The sequence below is a fragment of the Lepus europaeus genome, chromosome 7 (assembly GCF_033115175.1).
Source record: "Lepus europaeus isolate LE1 chromosome 7, mLepTim1.pri, whole genome shotgun sequence".
Lineage (NCBI taxonomy): Eukaryota > Metazoa > Chordata > Mammalia > Lagomorpha > Leporidae > Lepus > Lepus europaeus.
This window is the reverse complement of record NC_084833.1, coordinates 92,498,722-92,517,597: the sequence shown is the minus strand read 5'-3', so window position 1 is coordinate 92,517,597 and position 18,876 is coordinate 92,498,722. Positions and strand designations below refer to the sequence as shown.

Sequence of the window (18,876 nt, the reverse complement as noted above, 5' to 3'; positions counted from 1 at the left end):
TTTATAGTGTATCAGCAGGAGGTACAGCCAGTTAGTTCTTTCTTGTGAAAATATTTTTCAATTGTTTACTTCAAAGACAAGAAAATTCTTGTGGTTTATTAGGTCACCTAATAACTCAAAAATATGTTCTTAACCATCAACGTTGTTTCTATCAATTGCAAGCAGCAGTAAAGTTCATGGCTAAAGACAATTTCACATTTAACCTATGGTTGGAATTTGCTCTTCAGCCTACTGTTTAGAGAGTCAATTTCCCCCTCTACCTTAGCAACAAAGAGCCCCCAAGAGCTCTTGAAGAGGTATCTGGTACCAGTACACCCTGGACACTGTTAAGATCCTCCCCAGAAAAGTCCTCATGACCAAGAAGCTTTCAATTGTGTGGGAATATCATGGTTAATACTCCTGCTTTTATTTCAGCAAAGAAAGAAACATTTTAATTTCAATTGATTTTCATTTTAATTCATATGCTGCCATGCTCTTAACTTAGTCAACTAATTTTGATTTTTCTTTTAATCTTAGACCCATAGTGTTGCAATGCAAGGCTAATTGTAAGTCATCTGATAACTATGAGTCAAATAGACTATAGATTATCCAAGATGATACAAACTGAATGGGGATTTGGAATTACAGCACTGAATTAGAGGTTTTATCCACTGCTGTCATGTGACACCAAACAAGATGTGAAAGATAGAAATAAAGTGCTTCCGTGAGAGTCCTGCTCGTGTCAGATGCATTTGCACATCTGTGCACACACACACACATACATTTAAAAAACTGGCCTATCAAAATCAGAAGAGCAAATGGGATGTACTTAGATGAGAGCCTACCACATCGATGAGATGACTGAGATGTATCTTCAACTTGGCTTGAACTTTCAATAAATCCCTCATCTCTTCAGTAATATATGAAAAAGACAGTGCCTCCAGATAAATGATTGGCATTGCTTGGATCTACCTGTGCAGAATCTAACATGGGCTCGTAAGCAGATGTTGAAAGTAGCATGACAGAAAAAGTTCTGTCCAAGACGAGGTGTCTGCTTACTTTGACAGAGCTGACAGAAGATTAGATATGTGCTTTCTCTAAGGGAAGGAAGAGAAAAAAATAAGACCTGGTTGTACTCATGTCTCCACCCTACTCTCCAACCCCTTTCTTCCTCAACTTCCTTTACCTTATAAGACATATTTGATAACTGCTCCTGGGGCGAGCATTGTGGCATAGTGGATTAAGCCACTGCCTTTGATGCCAACACCCTGTATGGGCACCAGTTCATGTCCCTGCTGCTCCACTTCTGATCGGACTTCCTGATAATGGCCTGGTAGAGCTACAAAAGATGTCTGAAGTACCTGGGCCCCTGCCACGCATGTGGGAGACTCATAAGAAGCTGCTGACTCCTGGCTTCAGCCTGGCCATTGTGGCTATGTGGGCAGTGAACCAGCAGATGGAAGATCAATCTCTCTCTCCTCTCACCCTCCCTCTCTCTCTGTAACTCTGCCTTTCAAATAAATAAATAAACCTTTTTTTAAAAGAAAAGAAAACTGCTCCCAAGTTATACCAGTGGTAGAGTACTGACTTTACCCACCTTGGTTTTGCTAAAGACAGACCATTCTTCTGAGAGCAAGTGGTCATCTAAACAATTCTTGATCTTTAGGCATTCGATGGTTAAAGAGAGAAAATGGTGCCTAGGAGTAAGTATCTGAGTTGTAGGCTTTGCTGTCTGTGACTCTAGAGATCATATTATTTCTCAATAGGATACTGCAGTTAAGTTTCAAGAGAACAACTTTTCATTAATTTCCACTTTCCCTTAGTGATAGGAGATATTTGCCCTTAGGGGATCTTTACTTATTTGGTAGTTTCTTTCAAAACATTTAGAAATCATTTGAGGCTATATGCTCTCTATTTGGTTGTTAATGGGTCATGAATTTTTACAGAGATGTTTTACTCATGGCTCATTTACCTCTAGATTGTACAAGGGTTAGAGAAATAAATACTTGGAAACCTTGTGCAAGGATTCATTCCACAAAACACATAATCCCTTTCAGACTTTCAATGATGTTGTGTTCCTCATTTAAAGAGTATATTTTGAGACTATTTTGATGGCAACTTGGATCACTATCAAACTACAGCTTTCATTTTCTAAAATATACTTCCCATGTGAATCTTCTACCCTTAAGTTGAGATAGCCAGTTTCATGGCTTATTATCCTGTTTTCAGTAAGTAGGATGGTTACGGTGCCAAATATTGTCAGAATGTTTCCAGAATGGATTCAAACACTGTTCACACAGCATCTGCAATGCTAGGTGACCTGTAAAGGGGGAACCTCAAGGCTAAACATGGAGTTATGGAATGAAATGTCAAGTCTTGCTTGAAAGGAGTTTGTAATTTTAATTCTCACCATTATTTGTTTGCATGGCTAATTTGGGACTTTGATCCAGAAAACTGGATGACTTAATTTTGCTATTTCCATCTAACCTATGCATTTTTCAAATCATTACAGTTCAAATGAACTGGAAATTTTTTGCTCTCTCTGACTTTGGTTTGCAAAAAAAGTGAATGACTATATGTTACAAATAAATCGCTCCTACTTAAGGATATGGCTAGACAATACTAAATGATTCTCCCATTATATTTAGATATGCGGTACCTTATCAGATGCCTGTTTGTATTCCTTCTATAAAGTTCTATGACTGTTGTATTACATAGCAATGGACTTCTGAGTACAATGAGCTGTATGTTATTCTTAGGGGGTATCCTATCACAATCCATCAGTAACGGATCCCACTCTCACTGCGGATGCTTTGGATAAAACCATTGCAGAATTTGATACTGTGGAAGATCTGCTTAAACATTTCAATCCAGAGTCATGGCAAGAAGATCTTGAGAATTTGTATTTGGACACCCCTCATTATCGAGGCAGGTCATACCATGATCGCAAGTCAAAAGGTAAGAAACAAAAAATTAGGGATTTTTCAAAAGCAAATAGGGGTGTTAGTGGTAATAATAAGTAAGGATTAGCAATGTGGTCTATATAATTCACTAAAATCAGATGATTATTTTCAATCCATTATTAAAGAATTTTCAAATTTCATAGTTTTGCCCAAACTATGTTATGTGTATGGTATTAAGCAAGGCTTGAACCAATCAAAAAGCTGTCGTACTTTGGAGCCAGAAGAGACCTTATAAAATCATCTGGACCAGTTCTGATCCATTATTATCCTGAATTTTATACAGGAGGCAAGACAAGTCCATGGAGGTGAACAATTTGCCAAAGGCTCATGTACTTTGGAGATATATGATCCCAGGGAGAAAGGAGTAAGCCTGGCTGGGGTAGTTTGGAGGTATTTGAGAGCACATGTTCAACTGGAATTTTCAGGAAATTATTAATGATGGAGAAAGAAGCAGACAGTCATGAGGAAAACATAATATTTAATAGAACTCCTAAATTATTAGTATCCTAGTCATACATCTGAGTGATAGGCTCTTGGAATGAAACAGTTTATTTGAATTCATAACGTCTCTAATTAATAGACAAATAACATGTAATCACCTCTTACTGAATAAAACTATAATTTATCATCACTATTCTTGCTTCATTTGATGATTTTTGTCACCATTAATATTCTCACTACCTGTCTTGTCAGGCATCGCATCACTGACGTGAAGGTGTTTAGCTGAGATATGGCTTGTTTCTTACACTTTGTGATACCCAAATTCTAAATAATGAGAACCTGGGCTGCTTTAGCATAATAAATTAGAACATTAGGCCAAAATGACCAATTCATTATCTCTGCCTATGCCTTCTGCTTAAATGGCTTAGGTCCTAAATCTTATACTTAAAACAGACAGCTAAGGGGTGACAAGGGAGCTTCTGGTGGCCCTGATGTTATAGAGATATGCCATGTGCAGGTCAGCAGAACTCTCATTCTGAGGTTCCCCAGGGCTCAGACCAGACTCAAGCCAAAGAATCAATGTGAAGAGTTAAGACATTTCAGCTTTGTGATCTCTACTATACCAACTTGAAGTAAAATATTCACATGTTTCAAAAACCCCAGAAGTATTAAAAACAGCATTAGACATACAAGCAATGAAATCAACTGTTTTCTTTTTTTTTTTTTTTATTTTTTTTTAACTTTTATTTAATGAATATAAATTTCCAGTATACAGCTTATGGATTACAATGGCTTCCCCTTCCCATAATTTCCCTCCCACCCGCAACCCTCCCCTCTCCCGCCCCCTCTCCCCTTCCATTCACATCAAGATTCATTTTCAATTCTATTTATATACAGAAGATCAATTTAGTATAAATACTTCAACAGTTTGCACCCACATAGAAACACAAAGTGAAACATACTGTTTGAGTACTAGTTATAGCATTAAATCAAAATGTACAGTACATTAAGGACAGAGATCCCACATCAGGAGCAAGCGCACAGTGGCTCCTGTTGTTGACCCAACAAATTGACACTCTAGTTTATGGCGCCAGTAACCACCCTAGGCTGTCGTCATGAGTTGCCAAGGCTATGGAAGCCTTCCAAGTTCCCCGACTCTGATCATATTTAGACAAGGTCATAAAAGACAGGTTGAGGATAGTAACCAATGATCCTAAGAGTGGCCTTCTTAGCTCCTCTAATAATGACTCTGTCCTTTGTTCTAGACCCTGTCTAGTGCACTTGGGCCTCATTCCTTTGTAATCATAACCTCTACTCTACCACCAATGGCTCTACTCCCAACCTGTGTGTACTGATGGTCCTCTTCCCCACTTAATGCTGAAATCAACTGTTTTCAAAAACCTTAACCACCACAGCTATTCAAGGCGTGGCTCTTCTTAATACCTCTTTTCTGGATATATTATAATTTTAAAATACCTAGATCTATTATTTTGTTGCCTCACAAATTATGTTGACATGGAGGCGAGCTGCCTGGATTCAAATCCTAACCTTACCGTTACAAGTTTTGTGACCTTTCAACAAGTGACTGCCGCGCTCTGTTTCAGTTTACTCACTGGCAAAGTATGTATACTAAGAGTACCTCTGAGGAACTGTTGGTGTGCCATCTAGATCTCTGGTACTTTTAGTTGTTCAGGAATGGTTGGTCAGCCGCAGCTACTTAGAAATCTGAAATATGCTTGTACACATCCTTGATCAGCACTCCTTGTCCTTTATTTACCTGAAATGCATCCCTCCCTTAAGCAAAGTTAGGACTGCTTGGAACATCACAGCACAGTCTGTCCTACTACAAGAGTATGCTTCAAAAAGTCCATGGAGACTTGGATGAACAGGTAACTTCATTTTGATGTAGAACATGTTTTAAATCAATGAACAATTTCTTTATAAAATGCATTTTCATGCCATTTTAAAGACCCCTATTATGCATAGATTCCAAAAAAAATTTGTGCCAAACTGAAATTATTTTTAGGACATTTTCCAAGTACCCTTGTATTGTTATTGTTCCTTTGTGTTTTCTCAAAGGAGATATGAGATTTCAGGACCTCCTATGGGTCTCAACTCTGGCTGAGTTTTCAAAAAATACTGGGAGAATGTAGAAAATTACAGTTGTCAGGACCCCAGCAGACATATTGATGCAGGATCTCTGGGGGTGGGCAGGGGTCTTCATGTAATTGTGTGACTCCTCTGAAATCAGTCCTTAGAAGCAGCCAGGGTTGAGAATCACTATTTTAGAGATTGTTCATGCTGTAACTCTAGCACTTGGCAGTGTCCCACACACACTTTTAGATGTGTGATTAATATTTGTGAAATTAAAGAAATTAATAATCTGGCATCAGTATATTTCTAAAGAAACTCACCCCACAGACAGGAGTGTAGGTTTATTAAGAATGCCTTTGGTTACTAAAATAACCTTGTAAGAGCATTGGAGACAAGGTACTGCTTGATGTTTGTGACAGAGTAAACATCAGTTCTCTCCCCTATTGGCTTAGGTTCCATTTCTTAATCCCTTGTTTAAAGTGGCCCTAAGACATATTTGTTCCATTTCATTTCCCCTGCCAAGTCAACACTGTCTTTGCATTTGTATAAATGCACTGATTTCCTTGTTTGTTGTTCCAAGAATGCTGAACCACCTGTACGTGTCACAAAAGCAAGGAAAGTCTGCCTTAATATTTCAGCTGCTTTTAGAATTTAAGACCACAAATGCAGGGCTTGCATCCTGATATATGAGGAAGGGAGCAGTGAATAAAAATCAAAACAGGAAAAGATAATGGAAGCCCATAGGTATTAAATAAAACATTAACTTCCTAGGACCTCCAAAAAAAGTCTTCTTTCATCAGTGTCATAATTTCTTAATGATGCGGTATAGAAACATGCTTGTCATTTTTGAACTTTAATTGAGAATCCGTTCTTTTGATTTTCCTAGACAGATAGCAAGTATCATTGTTTTATGACTCTGAAGTGCAGGATTCTAAGATTCTAAGATAACATTTGAATGTAAATACGCAAAACAGTTTTATAGACATAAACATAAACATTCTGGGTGGAGTACTATGTGATAAAACAGCAATAGTTAATATTTTAAAATTAAATATTATGTTTTGCTTCCACTTTATATGTGGTAGACAGTGATAGTGAGGTTTTAGTTCTCTTCAAGAAGACCTGGAAATGGACAGCAAGAATCACATGAAAGTTTGGGGAGAAGAGAGAAAAAGAGAAAAGGGAGGCAGATAGCAGTGTTGAAACGAGGAGGAGTTTGATGCATGAAGTCTTTTTTTCTAAAAAAATCCACGAGTAAGAGATAAGCTCAGCCTTGTCAGTGAAAGCTTCTGGACTGAAGATAATTTAACAAGTTAATATATCCAACTGTCTGTTTCCTAGGGGGTAATGGAGAAAGGGGTGGCATATGTAATCAAAATCCATAGATAATATAGTTCCAAACCTAATTTTTACCTATAATTTTAGCCTTCTTTCAATGTCGAAGATGCTCAAAAGTTAAAAAAAAAGTTTTCAGTTCATTTTATTAACTTTTCTCTGATATATATGCAAATGTGTCCAAAATTAGGTAAAATTACAAGGCTGTACCTTCTATAGGCTACATAATTACCACCTAAATTATTACATGACCACTGCAGTTCAGTTAAAACTAATTTAGAATTCATTTAAAAGATATTATCTATGAAGTTAGGAACAGTGTATATTTATTAAAGTTTATAGCATAAACTTAACCTTTCTAAATTAAGAAATGATCAGCCCCAAGCTCTATTAGACTGGACATTAAGAGATGATTTGTGAGATTAACAAAGTAAGTAAAATCTTTTTTTTTTTTTTTCTTATTTGAGGAGAACATGAGTTTCCAGAACTGTAATGTGTTAACCAAGGAAAAATCCAACACATAATGGCAAGGCAAAAAGCCTGTTTTCATCATTTAAATGCGATTAGAATATGAACAATGGAGCTGACATTAGGCATAGCAATGTGTCTTGGGACATCCATATCGCATATAGGAGTGCCTAGGTTCAAGTTCAGCTTTCCGCCAATGCACACCTTGGATAAAGCAGGTGATGGCCCAAGTAGTTGAACCTCTGCCACCCACATGGGAGATCCACACTGAATTTCCAGTTCCCAGCTTCAGCCTGGCCCAGCCTGGGCTACTGCTGTTATCTGGGGAGTGAAACAGTGGGTAGGAGATCTCTGTCTCTCTGTCACTTATTTTCTCTCTGTGTGTCTTTTTTTTTAAAAAATAGTAAATGTTTATTTATTGTTGTATCAAACTCTAATATACTGTATCATCACAAAATAAGGTTTTGTTGAATGAATTAATGAATAATCTTTGACAAATCAAATAATATTTGAAACCCTAATCGCCCCCCACCCAAGTTTCAAAATAATTATATTTCTGAAATTTACTCATTGAGAAATTTAAGATACTAGTGTCATCAAATGGTACAAAATTTGCAGCTATAGGTGCTCCATAATTTATGAAGGTGTGTGTCCTAAAAATATCTGTCATAGGTTGAAATTACCATTGTCACATTATCATTGGACTACTACCTCTATCCTACCAAACATGCCATCTTCACAACACTGCAGAGTGCTGGTTGTTTCCCCTGTGATCACAGCTGACTGGGACTCATTGCTTGTAGCAGCTGCCCAGCGTCACAAGAAGAGTATTGGAATGGGAAAAGATCAAAATTAAAAATGTGAAGTACAATTTCTATTGAATAAGTGTTGCTTTCACACCATTGAAAAATTAAAAAAAAAATTGTAAGTGGAATGTAACAAGGGACCATCTGTAGTTGAGATACTACACATAATTTTTGCATGTCAATTTCAGTGGCTCTGTACAGTATATCTTTTAGGCTATACATCCTAGATTTAGATAATACCTATTCATCCGTTTCTGGTAACACTGTTTTAAAAATATTTTTACTATCAATAATTGTACATACTTATGGACTACAGTGTGATATGTTAATATACAGTGTACACTGATCAAATTAGGGCAATCAGCATTTCCCTGCCTGTGACACTGCTTTATACTTGGAAGGTTGGAGCTTTCTTCTTCTTTTTGGTCATAACATATCTACTAAGTATTGTAGAATATAAAATTTCTCCATTATGCTGTGTAGTACTAAGATCTTATTCTTTCAATCTTACACTGATTTGGTAACCATTATGAAAACTGCCTCTATCCCCCTCTCCAATTCCTATGAATCAGTGTTCTCAACATTTTGTGTTCAGATTGAACCTTTTTGTTTCTTTGTTTTGTTTTAGCTTCCACTTATAAAAGAGAACATATAACATTTTTCTTGCTGTGTCTGGATTATTTCACTCAAGAAGATACCTTCTAGTTTTATCGATTTTGCTGCAAATGACACAATTTCATTCTTTGAGGACTGAATAGCATTCTGTGGTGAATATATACATGATATTCTCGATATGCATTCACCTAATCATGAATACTTTGATGGATTCCATATCTTGTCTATTGTGTACAGTGCTTCAGTAAACATGAAGAAATGATATGTCTTTGGTAACAATGATTTCATGACTTTTGGATTTATTTCAAGCAGTAGGATTACTGGATCATGTAGCTTTTCTTTTTTTAAAAAAAAACTTTTATTTAATGAATATAAATTTCCAAAGTACAGCTTATGGATTACAATGCCCCCCCCATAACTTCCCTCCCACCCGCAACCCTCCCCTTTCCCGCCCCCTCTCCCCTTCCATTCACATCAAGATTCATTTTCAATTCTCTTTATATACAGAAGATCAGTTTAGTATATATTAAGTAGAGATTTCAACAGTTTGCCCCCACATAGCAACACAAAGTGAAAAATACTGTTGGAGTACTAGTTATAGCATTAAATCACAATATACAGCACATTAAGGACAGAGATCCTACATGATACTTTTTAAAAAATTGATTAATTTTCTATGCAATTTCCAATTTAACACCAAAATTTTTTTCATTTTCAATTATCTTTATATTCAGAAGATCGATTCAGTATATACTAAGTAAAGATTTCATCAATTTGCACCCACACAGAAACACAAAGTGTAAAAATACTGTTTCAGTACTAGTTATAGCATTACTTCACATTGGACAACACATTAAGGACAGATCCCACATGGGACGTAAGTACACAGTGACTCCTGTTGTTGATTTAACAATTTGACCCTCAAAACAAACAACCCACTTAAGAGATGGGCCAAGGACCTCAATAGATATTTTTTCAAAGAGGAAATCCAAATGGCCAACAGACACATGAAAAAATGTTCAAGATCACTAGCACTCAGGGAAATGCAAATCAAAACCCCAATGAGGTTTCACCTCAACCCGGTTAGAATGGCTCACATTCAGAAATCTACCAACAATAGATGCTGGAGAGGATGTGGAGAGAAAGGGACACTAACCCACTGTTGGTAGGAATGCAAACTGGTTTAGCCACTATGGAAGTCAGTCTGGAGATTCCTCAGAAACCTGAATATAACTCTACCATACAACCCAGCCATCCCACTCCTTGGAATTTACCCAAAGGAAATGAAATTGGCAAATAAAAAAGCCGTCTGCACATTAATGTTTATTGCAGCTCAATTCACAATAGCTGTTCTTATTGTAGTGTTATTATGAAAATATCATGCTGTTTTCTATAGCGGCTATACTAATTTATATCCCCACAATGTGTGTTTAAGAATTCCACTTTCTCTACATACTCACCAGCATTTGTTACATACTGCCTTCAAATAAATAAAAATTTTAAGTAGAATAAAATGTAATAAAAGTTCAGGGCATTTAAATTAATAAAGTTGCACTATTAATAAAAATCTATTTTTCCCAAGTATTGCCCTTTTAGTTATACATTCCAAAATTACATGCACTCCTCTTTTAAAAAAATCAGACTTTTAATATCAATTGCTGTAAATACCTTGATATTAAATTAATTCCAGATGATGAATTTCACATACTTGATTTTATATACTCTAAGTAGCTAGATGTTATTATTCTGGGACAGTTACAAGTCAGTATCCAAAGATAAAATATCAATTCTGTTGTTTTTACATGACATTTTGTTCTAAAATCTGAAACATTTGGCTAATTTAGAAATTATAGGCTAAAAAACTGGTACGAAACTGAGAAATAAATATGTTTCCCATCAAGACATTTAAATTGTTTCTAAATTCTTGTGTCAGAATACTTTTGATAAATGTATTGATCATATACGGCTATTTCTCTATCATGCCACTTCATGCTTGCCAATAGGATGCAAGTTTTGCTTTTTCAGAAAGTATTTAGAATATAGGAAATTATTTCAAGATGTATTCAGAAGTATTTAAGAAACTGAGTGCTTACAACCTTCTCTGAGATTTTGAAGAAAGTCCTTGACTCATACAAGTGATTTATCAGTCTTGAGTTATCAGTCCTCTGTGAAAATTGAACAGAGATACTGAGTGCACTAAATCAAAATGGATGTTTTTCTAATATCTGCTTTTAAAAAAAATATTTATTTGAGAGAGAGAGTTGCAGACAGAGAGTAGGAGAAACAGAGAGAGAGAGGTCTTCCATCTGCTGGTTCATTCCCCAAATGGCCAATGGCCAAAGCTGAGGCGATCCAGCGCCAGGAGTCAGGGGCTTCTTTGGGGTCTCCCACACGGGTTCAGGGGCCCAAGAGGTTGGGCCATCTGCTGCTGCTTTCCCGCGCTATTGCAGAGAGCTAGATTGGAAGAGGAGCAGCTGGGACACAAACCTGTGCCCAAATGGAATGCTGGCACCATAGGAGGAGGTTTAGTCAACTATGCCATAGCACCAATCCCCCTAATATCTGTTTTTGAAGGTGGATGAGATTCTGTGAATATCTAGTACCAGGTAGTATGCACCAAGTAGAATTTTTAGCAATGTTAAAATTGTTTATATAAATCTGATAGAAATATGAGGGGACTTCAAAAAGTTCATGTAAAATCAAAGTCAAAAATAATTTTATAGTGGCCAAAATTTTTTTAAATCCATGCATAGGTGTTTTTCATAATACACATTTTTCATGAGCCTTTTGAAGACCTCTCATAGTGCAAAAGAGGAATTTTTTATTCTTATATTTATTTATTTTTGCTGAGAAAGGCATGGGCTTTACAATCTAGCAAACAAGATAAAATTCTAATTCAAATCCTAAAAGCAGTAGCTTTTAGTGAAGTCACTGAAGGCCCTTGATCCTTTGTTTTCTGCATTTTTCAAAATGGCTGTAGTCATAACTATTTTGCTAAGTTCTATTGGGATTAGATAACAGCAGAAAATCCAACATCTGGTGTGCCCTCAGTAATGATAGCTACTATTATTTCTTGAATTGCATGCAAAACTGCACAGAATCAAGATATTTCTGTGAACTCCTCTGCTGTCTTCCCTGTGAGGCTCTAAGATAATCATCAGAAATCTGGAGAGCCTCATACATAATATCCAAATATTGTCATATCTAAGTATCTATAATCAGTGCACTCATTAAAAGTTTAAAATATAATTGCCGAGTCCTAAACATTTCTATGATTCTGTTTACCCAGAAACTTTCTGGCAATGTTTTGCTCTGTGAATGTTTCCTCTGCTTAGCTTTATTTTTTTAGATTTAGCCACTGTTTATAACCGATGCAATGTGTGAGTATCTGGATTCCCCATTCACTCAGTTTGCCAGAAAGGATTAATAAAAGCCGTATTGTTGTTTATCTTTTGGGGATTTTGTTTTTGTTTTTGTTTTAATTTTATTAAAGGCATGGAAACTTCATGTATTTCCTGTATACAACTTTAGGAACATAGTGATACTTCCCACCCTAACCTCCTTCCCACCCTTACTCCTACCTTTCTTCCTCCTCTCTCTGCCTTCCCACTCTTAATTTTTACAAAGGTTTGTTTTTAATTTCCTTTATACTCATTAGATTACGCCTACAGTAAGTAAAGAGTTCAACAAATAGTAGGGGGGAAACAAAACAAAATAAAAACACTGTTCCTCAAGAGTAGAGAAAGGGCTATAAACAGTCATTGAATCTCAAACATCAATTTCACTTCTATACATTACATTTTAGATAGATACTCTATTAGTTTCCACAGAAGAGAGAAAACATATGGTATTTGTCTTTTTGGGACTTGCTTATTTCACTTAATACAATGGTTTCTAGTTTTAGCCATTTTGTTTCAAAAGACAAGATTTCACTTTTTTTAATACTGAGTAGTATTCTATAGAGTATATAGGCCATAATTTTGTTTTTTCCCAGAAACCTTTTATTTAAGGAATATAAACTTCATACATATCATAAATGCAACTTTAGGTATATAGTGTACCTGATCTTATCTAATTTCAGAAGCCATAATTTCTTTATCCACTCATCAGTTGATGGAAATCTGGGTTGATTCCACATCTTAGCTATTGCAAATTGATCTGCAGTGAACATGGAAGCACAGAAAACTCTTTCATATGCTGATTTCATTTCCTTGGGTAAAATCCTGGGAGTGGGATGTCTAGATCCCAGGCATAGTAGATCTATTTTCAGCTTTCTGAGATATCTCCTGAGATATCTCCATACTTTCTTCCATAGTGACTGCACCAATTTACATTCCCACCAAGAGTTGATTAGGGCACCTTTTCTCCCACATCCTCACTAGCATTTGTTGTTTAATTTCTTTATGAGAGCCATTTTAACTGGGATAAGGTGAAACCTCATTGTGGTTATTGTGGTTTTCATTTAAATTTTCCTGATGGCTAGTGATCCTGAGCATTTTTTCATGTATCTGTAGGCCATTTGGGTTTTCTCTCTTGAAAAATGTCTGTTCAAGACCTTTGCCCATTTCTTAACTGGATTGTTGGCTATTCAGGGTCTCTTGTGTTTACATATGAAGTTTAGAATTTTTTTTTTTTTTAGATCTGAGAAGAATGTCATTGTTTTTTGATTGGGGTCATACTGAATTTGTAAATTGCTCTTGGTAGTATGGACAGTTTGATATCAGTTCTTCCAATCCATGAACATAGAAGATTTTTTTTCCTATTTTTTGTGTACTCTTCTATTTCTTTCTTTAATGTTTTATAATTTTCACCATAGAGATATTTGACTCCCCTAGTTAAATTTATTACAGGGTATTTGATTTTTCTGTAGCTATTCTGGTTTTACTTCCTCCTTTCCAATTTGTCTCACTTTAATTCCTTTTTTCTTGCCTAAGGGCTCTGGCTAAAACTTCCAGAACTATATTGAATAGGAATGGTGATGCTGGGCATCCTTGCCAGGTTCAGGATCTTAGTGGGAATGTTTCCAACTTTTCCCCCTTCAATAAGAAGCTGGCTCTGGGTTTGTCATAAATTACCTTGATTGAGTTGAGGAATGATCCCACTGTACCAAGTTTGCTTAAGGTTTTCATCATGGAAGAATATGATATTTTATCAAATTCTTTCTCTATATCTATTGAGATAATCATATGATTTTATTCTTCAGTTTGTTAATTTAATGTATCACATTTATTGATTGTGAATCGACATTGAACCATTTTGGCATACCAGGAATAAATCCCACTTGGTCTGGGTGAATGATCTTTCTGATGTGTTGTTGTATTTTATTAGCTAGTATTTTATGAGGATTTTTGCCACTATGTTCACCAATCTCGATCTTGGTTATTGGTCTGTTTAGGTTGTCTGTGTCTTCATGACTCAATCTTAGTAGATTATATGTGTCTAGCAATCTATCCATTTGTTCCACATTTTCCAATTTGTTGGCATATAGATCTTTGTAGTAATTCCTGATTATTCTATTTATTTCTGTGGTATCTGCTGTTACATTTCCTTTTTCATCTCTATTTCTATTGATTTGGGTTTTCTCCCTCTTTTTTGCTTAGTTGAGCCAAAGGTGTATCCATTTTGTTTATTCTTCAAAACTAGATCCTCATTTTATTGATCATTTTATTGTTTATTTGGCTTTAATTTTGTTTATATATTCTCTAATTTTAATCCTTTTTTCCCTCCTAATAATTTGGGGATTGGTTTGTTGTTATTTTTCTAGGTCTTTGAGATGCATTGATAACATAGTCATTTGGTGCCTTTCAAATATTTTGATATAGGAACAAATTGCTCTTAATGTTACTTTTGCTGTATCCCACAAGATTTGATACGTTTTATTGTTATTTTCATTCATTTCCAGAAATTTTTTGATTTCTCCTATAACCAATGCTTCATTCGTTCAGTCTCCATGTGTTTGTAAATGTTCCAGAGATTGTTGAGTTGTTAATTTCCAACTTAATTCTGCTGTGGTCAAAAAAGATGCAAGGTATGATTTTGGTTATTTTGAATTTTCTGAGACTTGCTTTATGGCCTACCATATGGTGTATCCTAGAGAAAGTTCCATGCAATGATGAATACAATGTATTTTGCAACTGTAAGATGAAAAGTTCTGTAGACATCAGTTAGGTCCATTTGGTCCATTTTGTAGATTAGCTCTGTTGTTTCTTTGTTGATTTTCTGTCTAGTTGATCTGCCCATTACTATTGTATTAGAATCTCTGTCTCCCTTTAGATCCATTAACATTTATCTTAAATAGCCAGATGCCCTGACATTGGGTGTGTATTCTAGTCACACCTTCCTGTTGAATTGATACCTTAATCATTAAATAGTACCCTTGTTTGTCTCTTTAACAGTTTTTGTGTTAAAGTGTATTTTGCCTGATGTTAGGATGGCTATACCTCCTCTTTCTTTGCTTTCTGTTAGCATGGAATATCTTTTTCCATCCTTTCACTTTCAGTCTGCTTGTATCTTTGCTGGTGAGATGTGTTTCTGGTAGTCAGCAAATAGATGGGTCTTCTTTTTAATACATTGAGCCATTCTGTGTTTTTTAACTGAGGAGTTGAGGCCATTTTCATTCAGTGTTACTACTGGTAAGTAACAACTTGGCCCTGCCATTTTTCCATAAATGCTTCTATTGTTTACTTTGGATTTCCTTTGTACTTCTCCTGGGGAATTTTCTGTCTTCACAATCTCTCATTATGATGACTATCTTTCTGTTTCTGTGTGTTGTATATCCTTAAGCATCTTTTGTAAGGCTGGATTAATGCTGACAATTTCTTTCAATTTCTATTTGTTATAGAAGTTCTTTATTTCATCTTCATTCATAAATAAGAGCTTTGCAGGTTACAGTATTCTAGGTTGACAGTTTTTTTCTCTTAAGACTTAGACTATGGTTCTGTATTCTCTCCTAGCCTTTAAGGTTTTTGATGAGAAGTCAGCTGTGAGTCTCATTGGAAATCCTATGAAAGTAATCTGGAATTTCTCTCATGCACTCTTTAGAATCTTTTCTTTATGTATTATGTGGAAAGTTTGACTACAATGTGTTGTGGTGAAGATCTTTTCTGGTTACGTCTGTAAGGAGTTCTGTGAGCCTCATGTGTTGGATGTCCCTTTCTTTCTCCAAATTAGAGATGTTTTCTGTAATTATTTCACTGAATAGGGATTCTAATCTGTTCTCTCTTTCCTCACCTTCAGGAACTCCCAAGACCTGTATATTGGGTCATTTGATAGTATCCCATATATCTCAAACAAATCAGTATTTTTAATTTTTCTAATTTTTTTCTTTTACTCTTTTTTTATATGACTAAAAATTTTCCAAAAATTTGTCTTTTAACTCAGATATTCATTTGTTCTTTCCTCTGTTTATTGTATTGCTTGTTTCTAAAAGGATGCACACAGAAAGTGGTGGAAGAAAATCTCATCAGAGGAACAAGGACATTTTGGATGTTTTTCCTCCTAGTGCCAGGATCACTCCTCTTTCTTCCTGGATGAGGTTGTCTATCATTGTTGATATTCCAGTCTTTCTACCATCATCAGGGTTATGTCTTCAGTCTAGACATATCTTTCAATTGCAAAATCCATTTGGCAGTGGAAAGTCGTAGGTCCCTTCTAGTGTCTGGGCAAATTTAGGTGTTTTCCTCGACAGTTACTCTTATTAAAGATCATGCTTGTGCCTTATGTTCACTGTGCCCATTTTTCTGTGAAGCACTAGAAAACAATTACCATATCCTTTTTCTCTCTACCTCTGTGAACTTAAGGTGATACTGCACTGTTCCAAAAGCATACACTCCTGCAGGCATTGCTGGCACTGAGATATCTGGTTAAGTGTCTTTATTTGCAAAGGATGGTGTTAAGTCCTGTAAAAACTAAACTGAACATAAATGTCCATTGCCTTCTGTTCATTAGTAGAGACTTAATAATCTTCCTTTCTTTATTGGTGACCTGTTGCAGAAGCTCAGCCACTTCTGACTTTATGAGATTCTATTCTTAACCTGACATCATTGAACTGTTTTACTCCCCAAGCCGGTAAGTTGGGAAATATCTACAGAGACCTCAGAGTTGGAGCTCTGCTTTATCCACTCTATACTCATTCAATCTGATTAATCTTTTTGACATGAAAGTACTATTATCGCCAATTTACATTGCAACATAAATGAACTCAGAATGGGTCTGTGATTATCAGGAAGCAGAGAACCTTGACAAATACAGGGCTTTGTAGGCTGCAAAGCCCAAGCTATGGGAAGCTTAGGGCATTTAAACTCAGAACCTTAGGGTCTTGTATACATGAGAGAGAGAGACATTTAAAAACCTCCTTGATTCTTAATCATCTAACTAGTTTTCATATTTTTCATTTCATAGACATAGCTCATGCATCCCCTGGGTCCTGTGTTCCTAGGGTTCAGCGAATTGCCTTATGACATCATTGGCTGCTTTATGCCAGATATCTTGGTGTTCCTCAGATATACATTGAATCATTCATTGGCTTTCCAGCATATATTTTTCAAATGTCCATTATATGTGCAGTATGTTAGTTGAGCCATTTACCTCCTCTGCATTTCAGTTTCCACATCTACCAAATATGAGCAAGAATTTCTGAGATGAAAGTCTGTTAGAGGAATTCAGTGAGATGTCAGTTTGTGAAGGAATCCCACACAGTATTGGACAGTGCTCAGTGAATATTTGTTAACTCATTATTTCACAGTGTTTTTAAAATCCAAATATCAGGAATTGTCTGATTGGGACATTTTGCTGTGATTAAGGTTAATTTTTATGAATGTGAGTGGTAAATGTTTTCATTATATAGATGTTAAACCAACAAATAGAGTCACAAAAATCAGTGTATTCCATGATAATAATTTTCTTTTCCAGATTTATTTATACATACAAATGGGACTAAAATGTGAAAACAGTTGTCCCAATTGCATGCTTACTTAGAAGAGCAAATATCAAAATCACAGTGAGGTCTTCATATCCATAAAGTTGAACAAACTGCTTTTAGGGAATTTATAAACTTTGAAAAAGCCAGGAACCCCTGGTTGCTACAGTTATTCATATATTACCCTCACCTCCTGTCTCCATGTCAAGCATTGCCAATCTAGAGTTGCAACTTCAAAGTCAGATGATTAGCCCTTTATATAACAAATTGTAATGCATTCATCATTGGCAGTGAACATGTTGCCAGCACCTTGAGAAATGTATCTGAGAGCCAGCCGTCATGATGCCATGCTGTATCCTGAGTGACACTGCTTCCAGATTCCATGGGTTTTTTGTATCCATTATCTTCGTGCATCATGGTCCATTCTTGGTAGAGCTAGTTTTAGAACCTTAGTTTCTGAATTCTAGCCTGACACCTTCTCACCGTACCAAAGTTAGTCTTAAAATAAGAGTCAAACATTCAACACATGAGGTGATACCATCTGCATTCCCCAAAAGATTGTTGATGTTGTTTCTCCCTCTTATAAGAGGAGTTAAATTTTTAAAAATGAGTGGTTTCTTTGATTCTTTTAGGCAGTATTTATTGAATACCTATTCCTGCTAAAGAAAGATGATGTTGTTGTATCTCCTTCATCTGCACCTTGCTTCTAATTTCTGACATCAGATTTATAAGAGATGAACATAAGTGAATTGCATTTGGTCCTTCTCTAGGGACAAAGAACTAGGAGAGAAGGAATAAAAGTCATTAACCTTCTTCTTCCAAGAACTTTGCAGTTCAGTAGAAGAGAAGCTGTGGGCAAGATTTTCCTTCACATTTCAAGGCCTCAATTTCCTCAGCTTTGATAGTAATGATGGTTTGTAACTCATAGCATTTATGAGGGTTTTATGCAATCATGTAAGTGAAGAACTTGCCACAGTACCCGTACTTAGTCATCTCATGGCCAGGGGTAGAAAAACCAGGCTGATTTCCCTTCCTCCCACATGAAAACCCTAACATATTAGAAACTGAACAAGGATATACATTTGAATCCCCTGTCCAGTTCCCGTATCCCAGGTTTCTTATCACAGCTGTGACTGAAGTCAGGAGTGCACAAGAACAGGTTTTGCAGGTGCACTGTGCAGAGCCCCACATGCACCAGCATGTCCAGGGGAAGCCTTTGAGGACAGAGGAAGGAGACTATCAATGTGAAATCGAAACT

General features: G+C 36.0%; 1 protein-coding gene across 2 annotated transcripts in view; it reads left to right on the top strand.

Annotated features, from left to right (window-relative positions):
- PDGFD (platelet derived growth factor D) overlaps positions 1-18,876 on the top strand; it is a 265,927-nt gene that overhangs the window by 227,234 nt on the left and 19,817 nt on the right. For both annotated transcript variants that reach the window (XM_062196942.1, XM_062196941.1), the window contains exon 5: positions 2,739-2,937. In XM_062196942.1, coding sequence (XP_062052926.1) covers positions 2,739-2,937 — 199 coding nt within the window. The remainder of the gene's footprint in view (positions 1-2,738; positions 2,938-18,876) is intronic.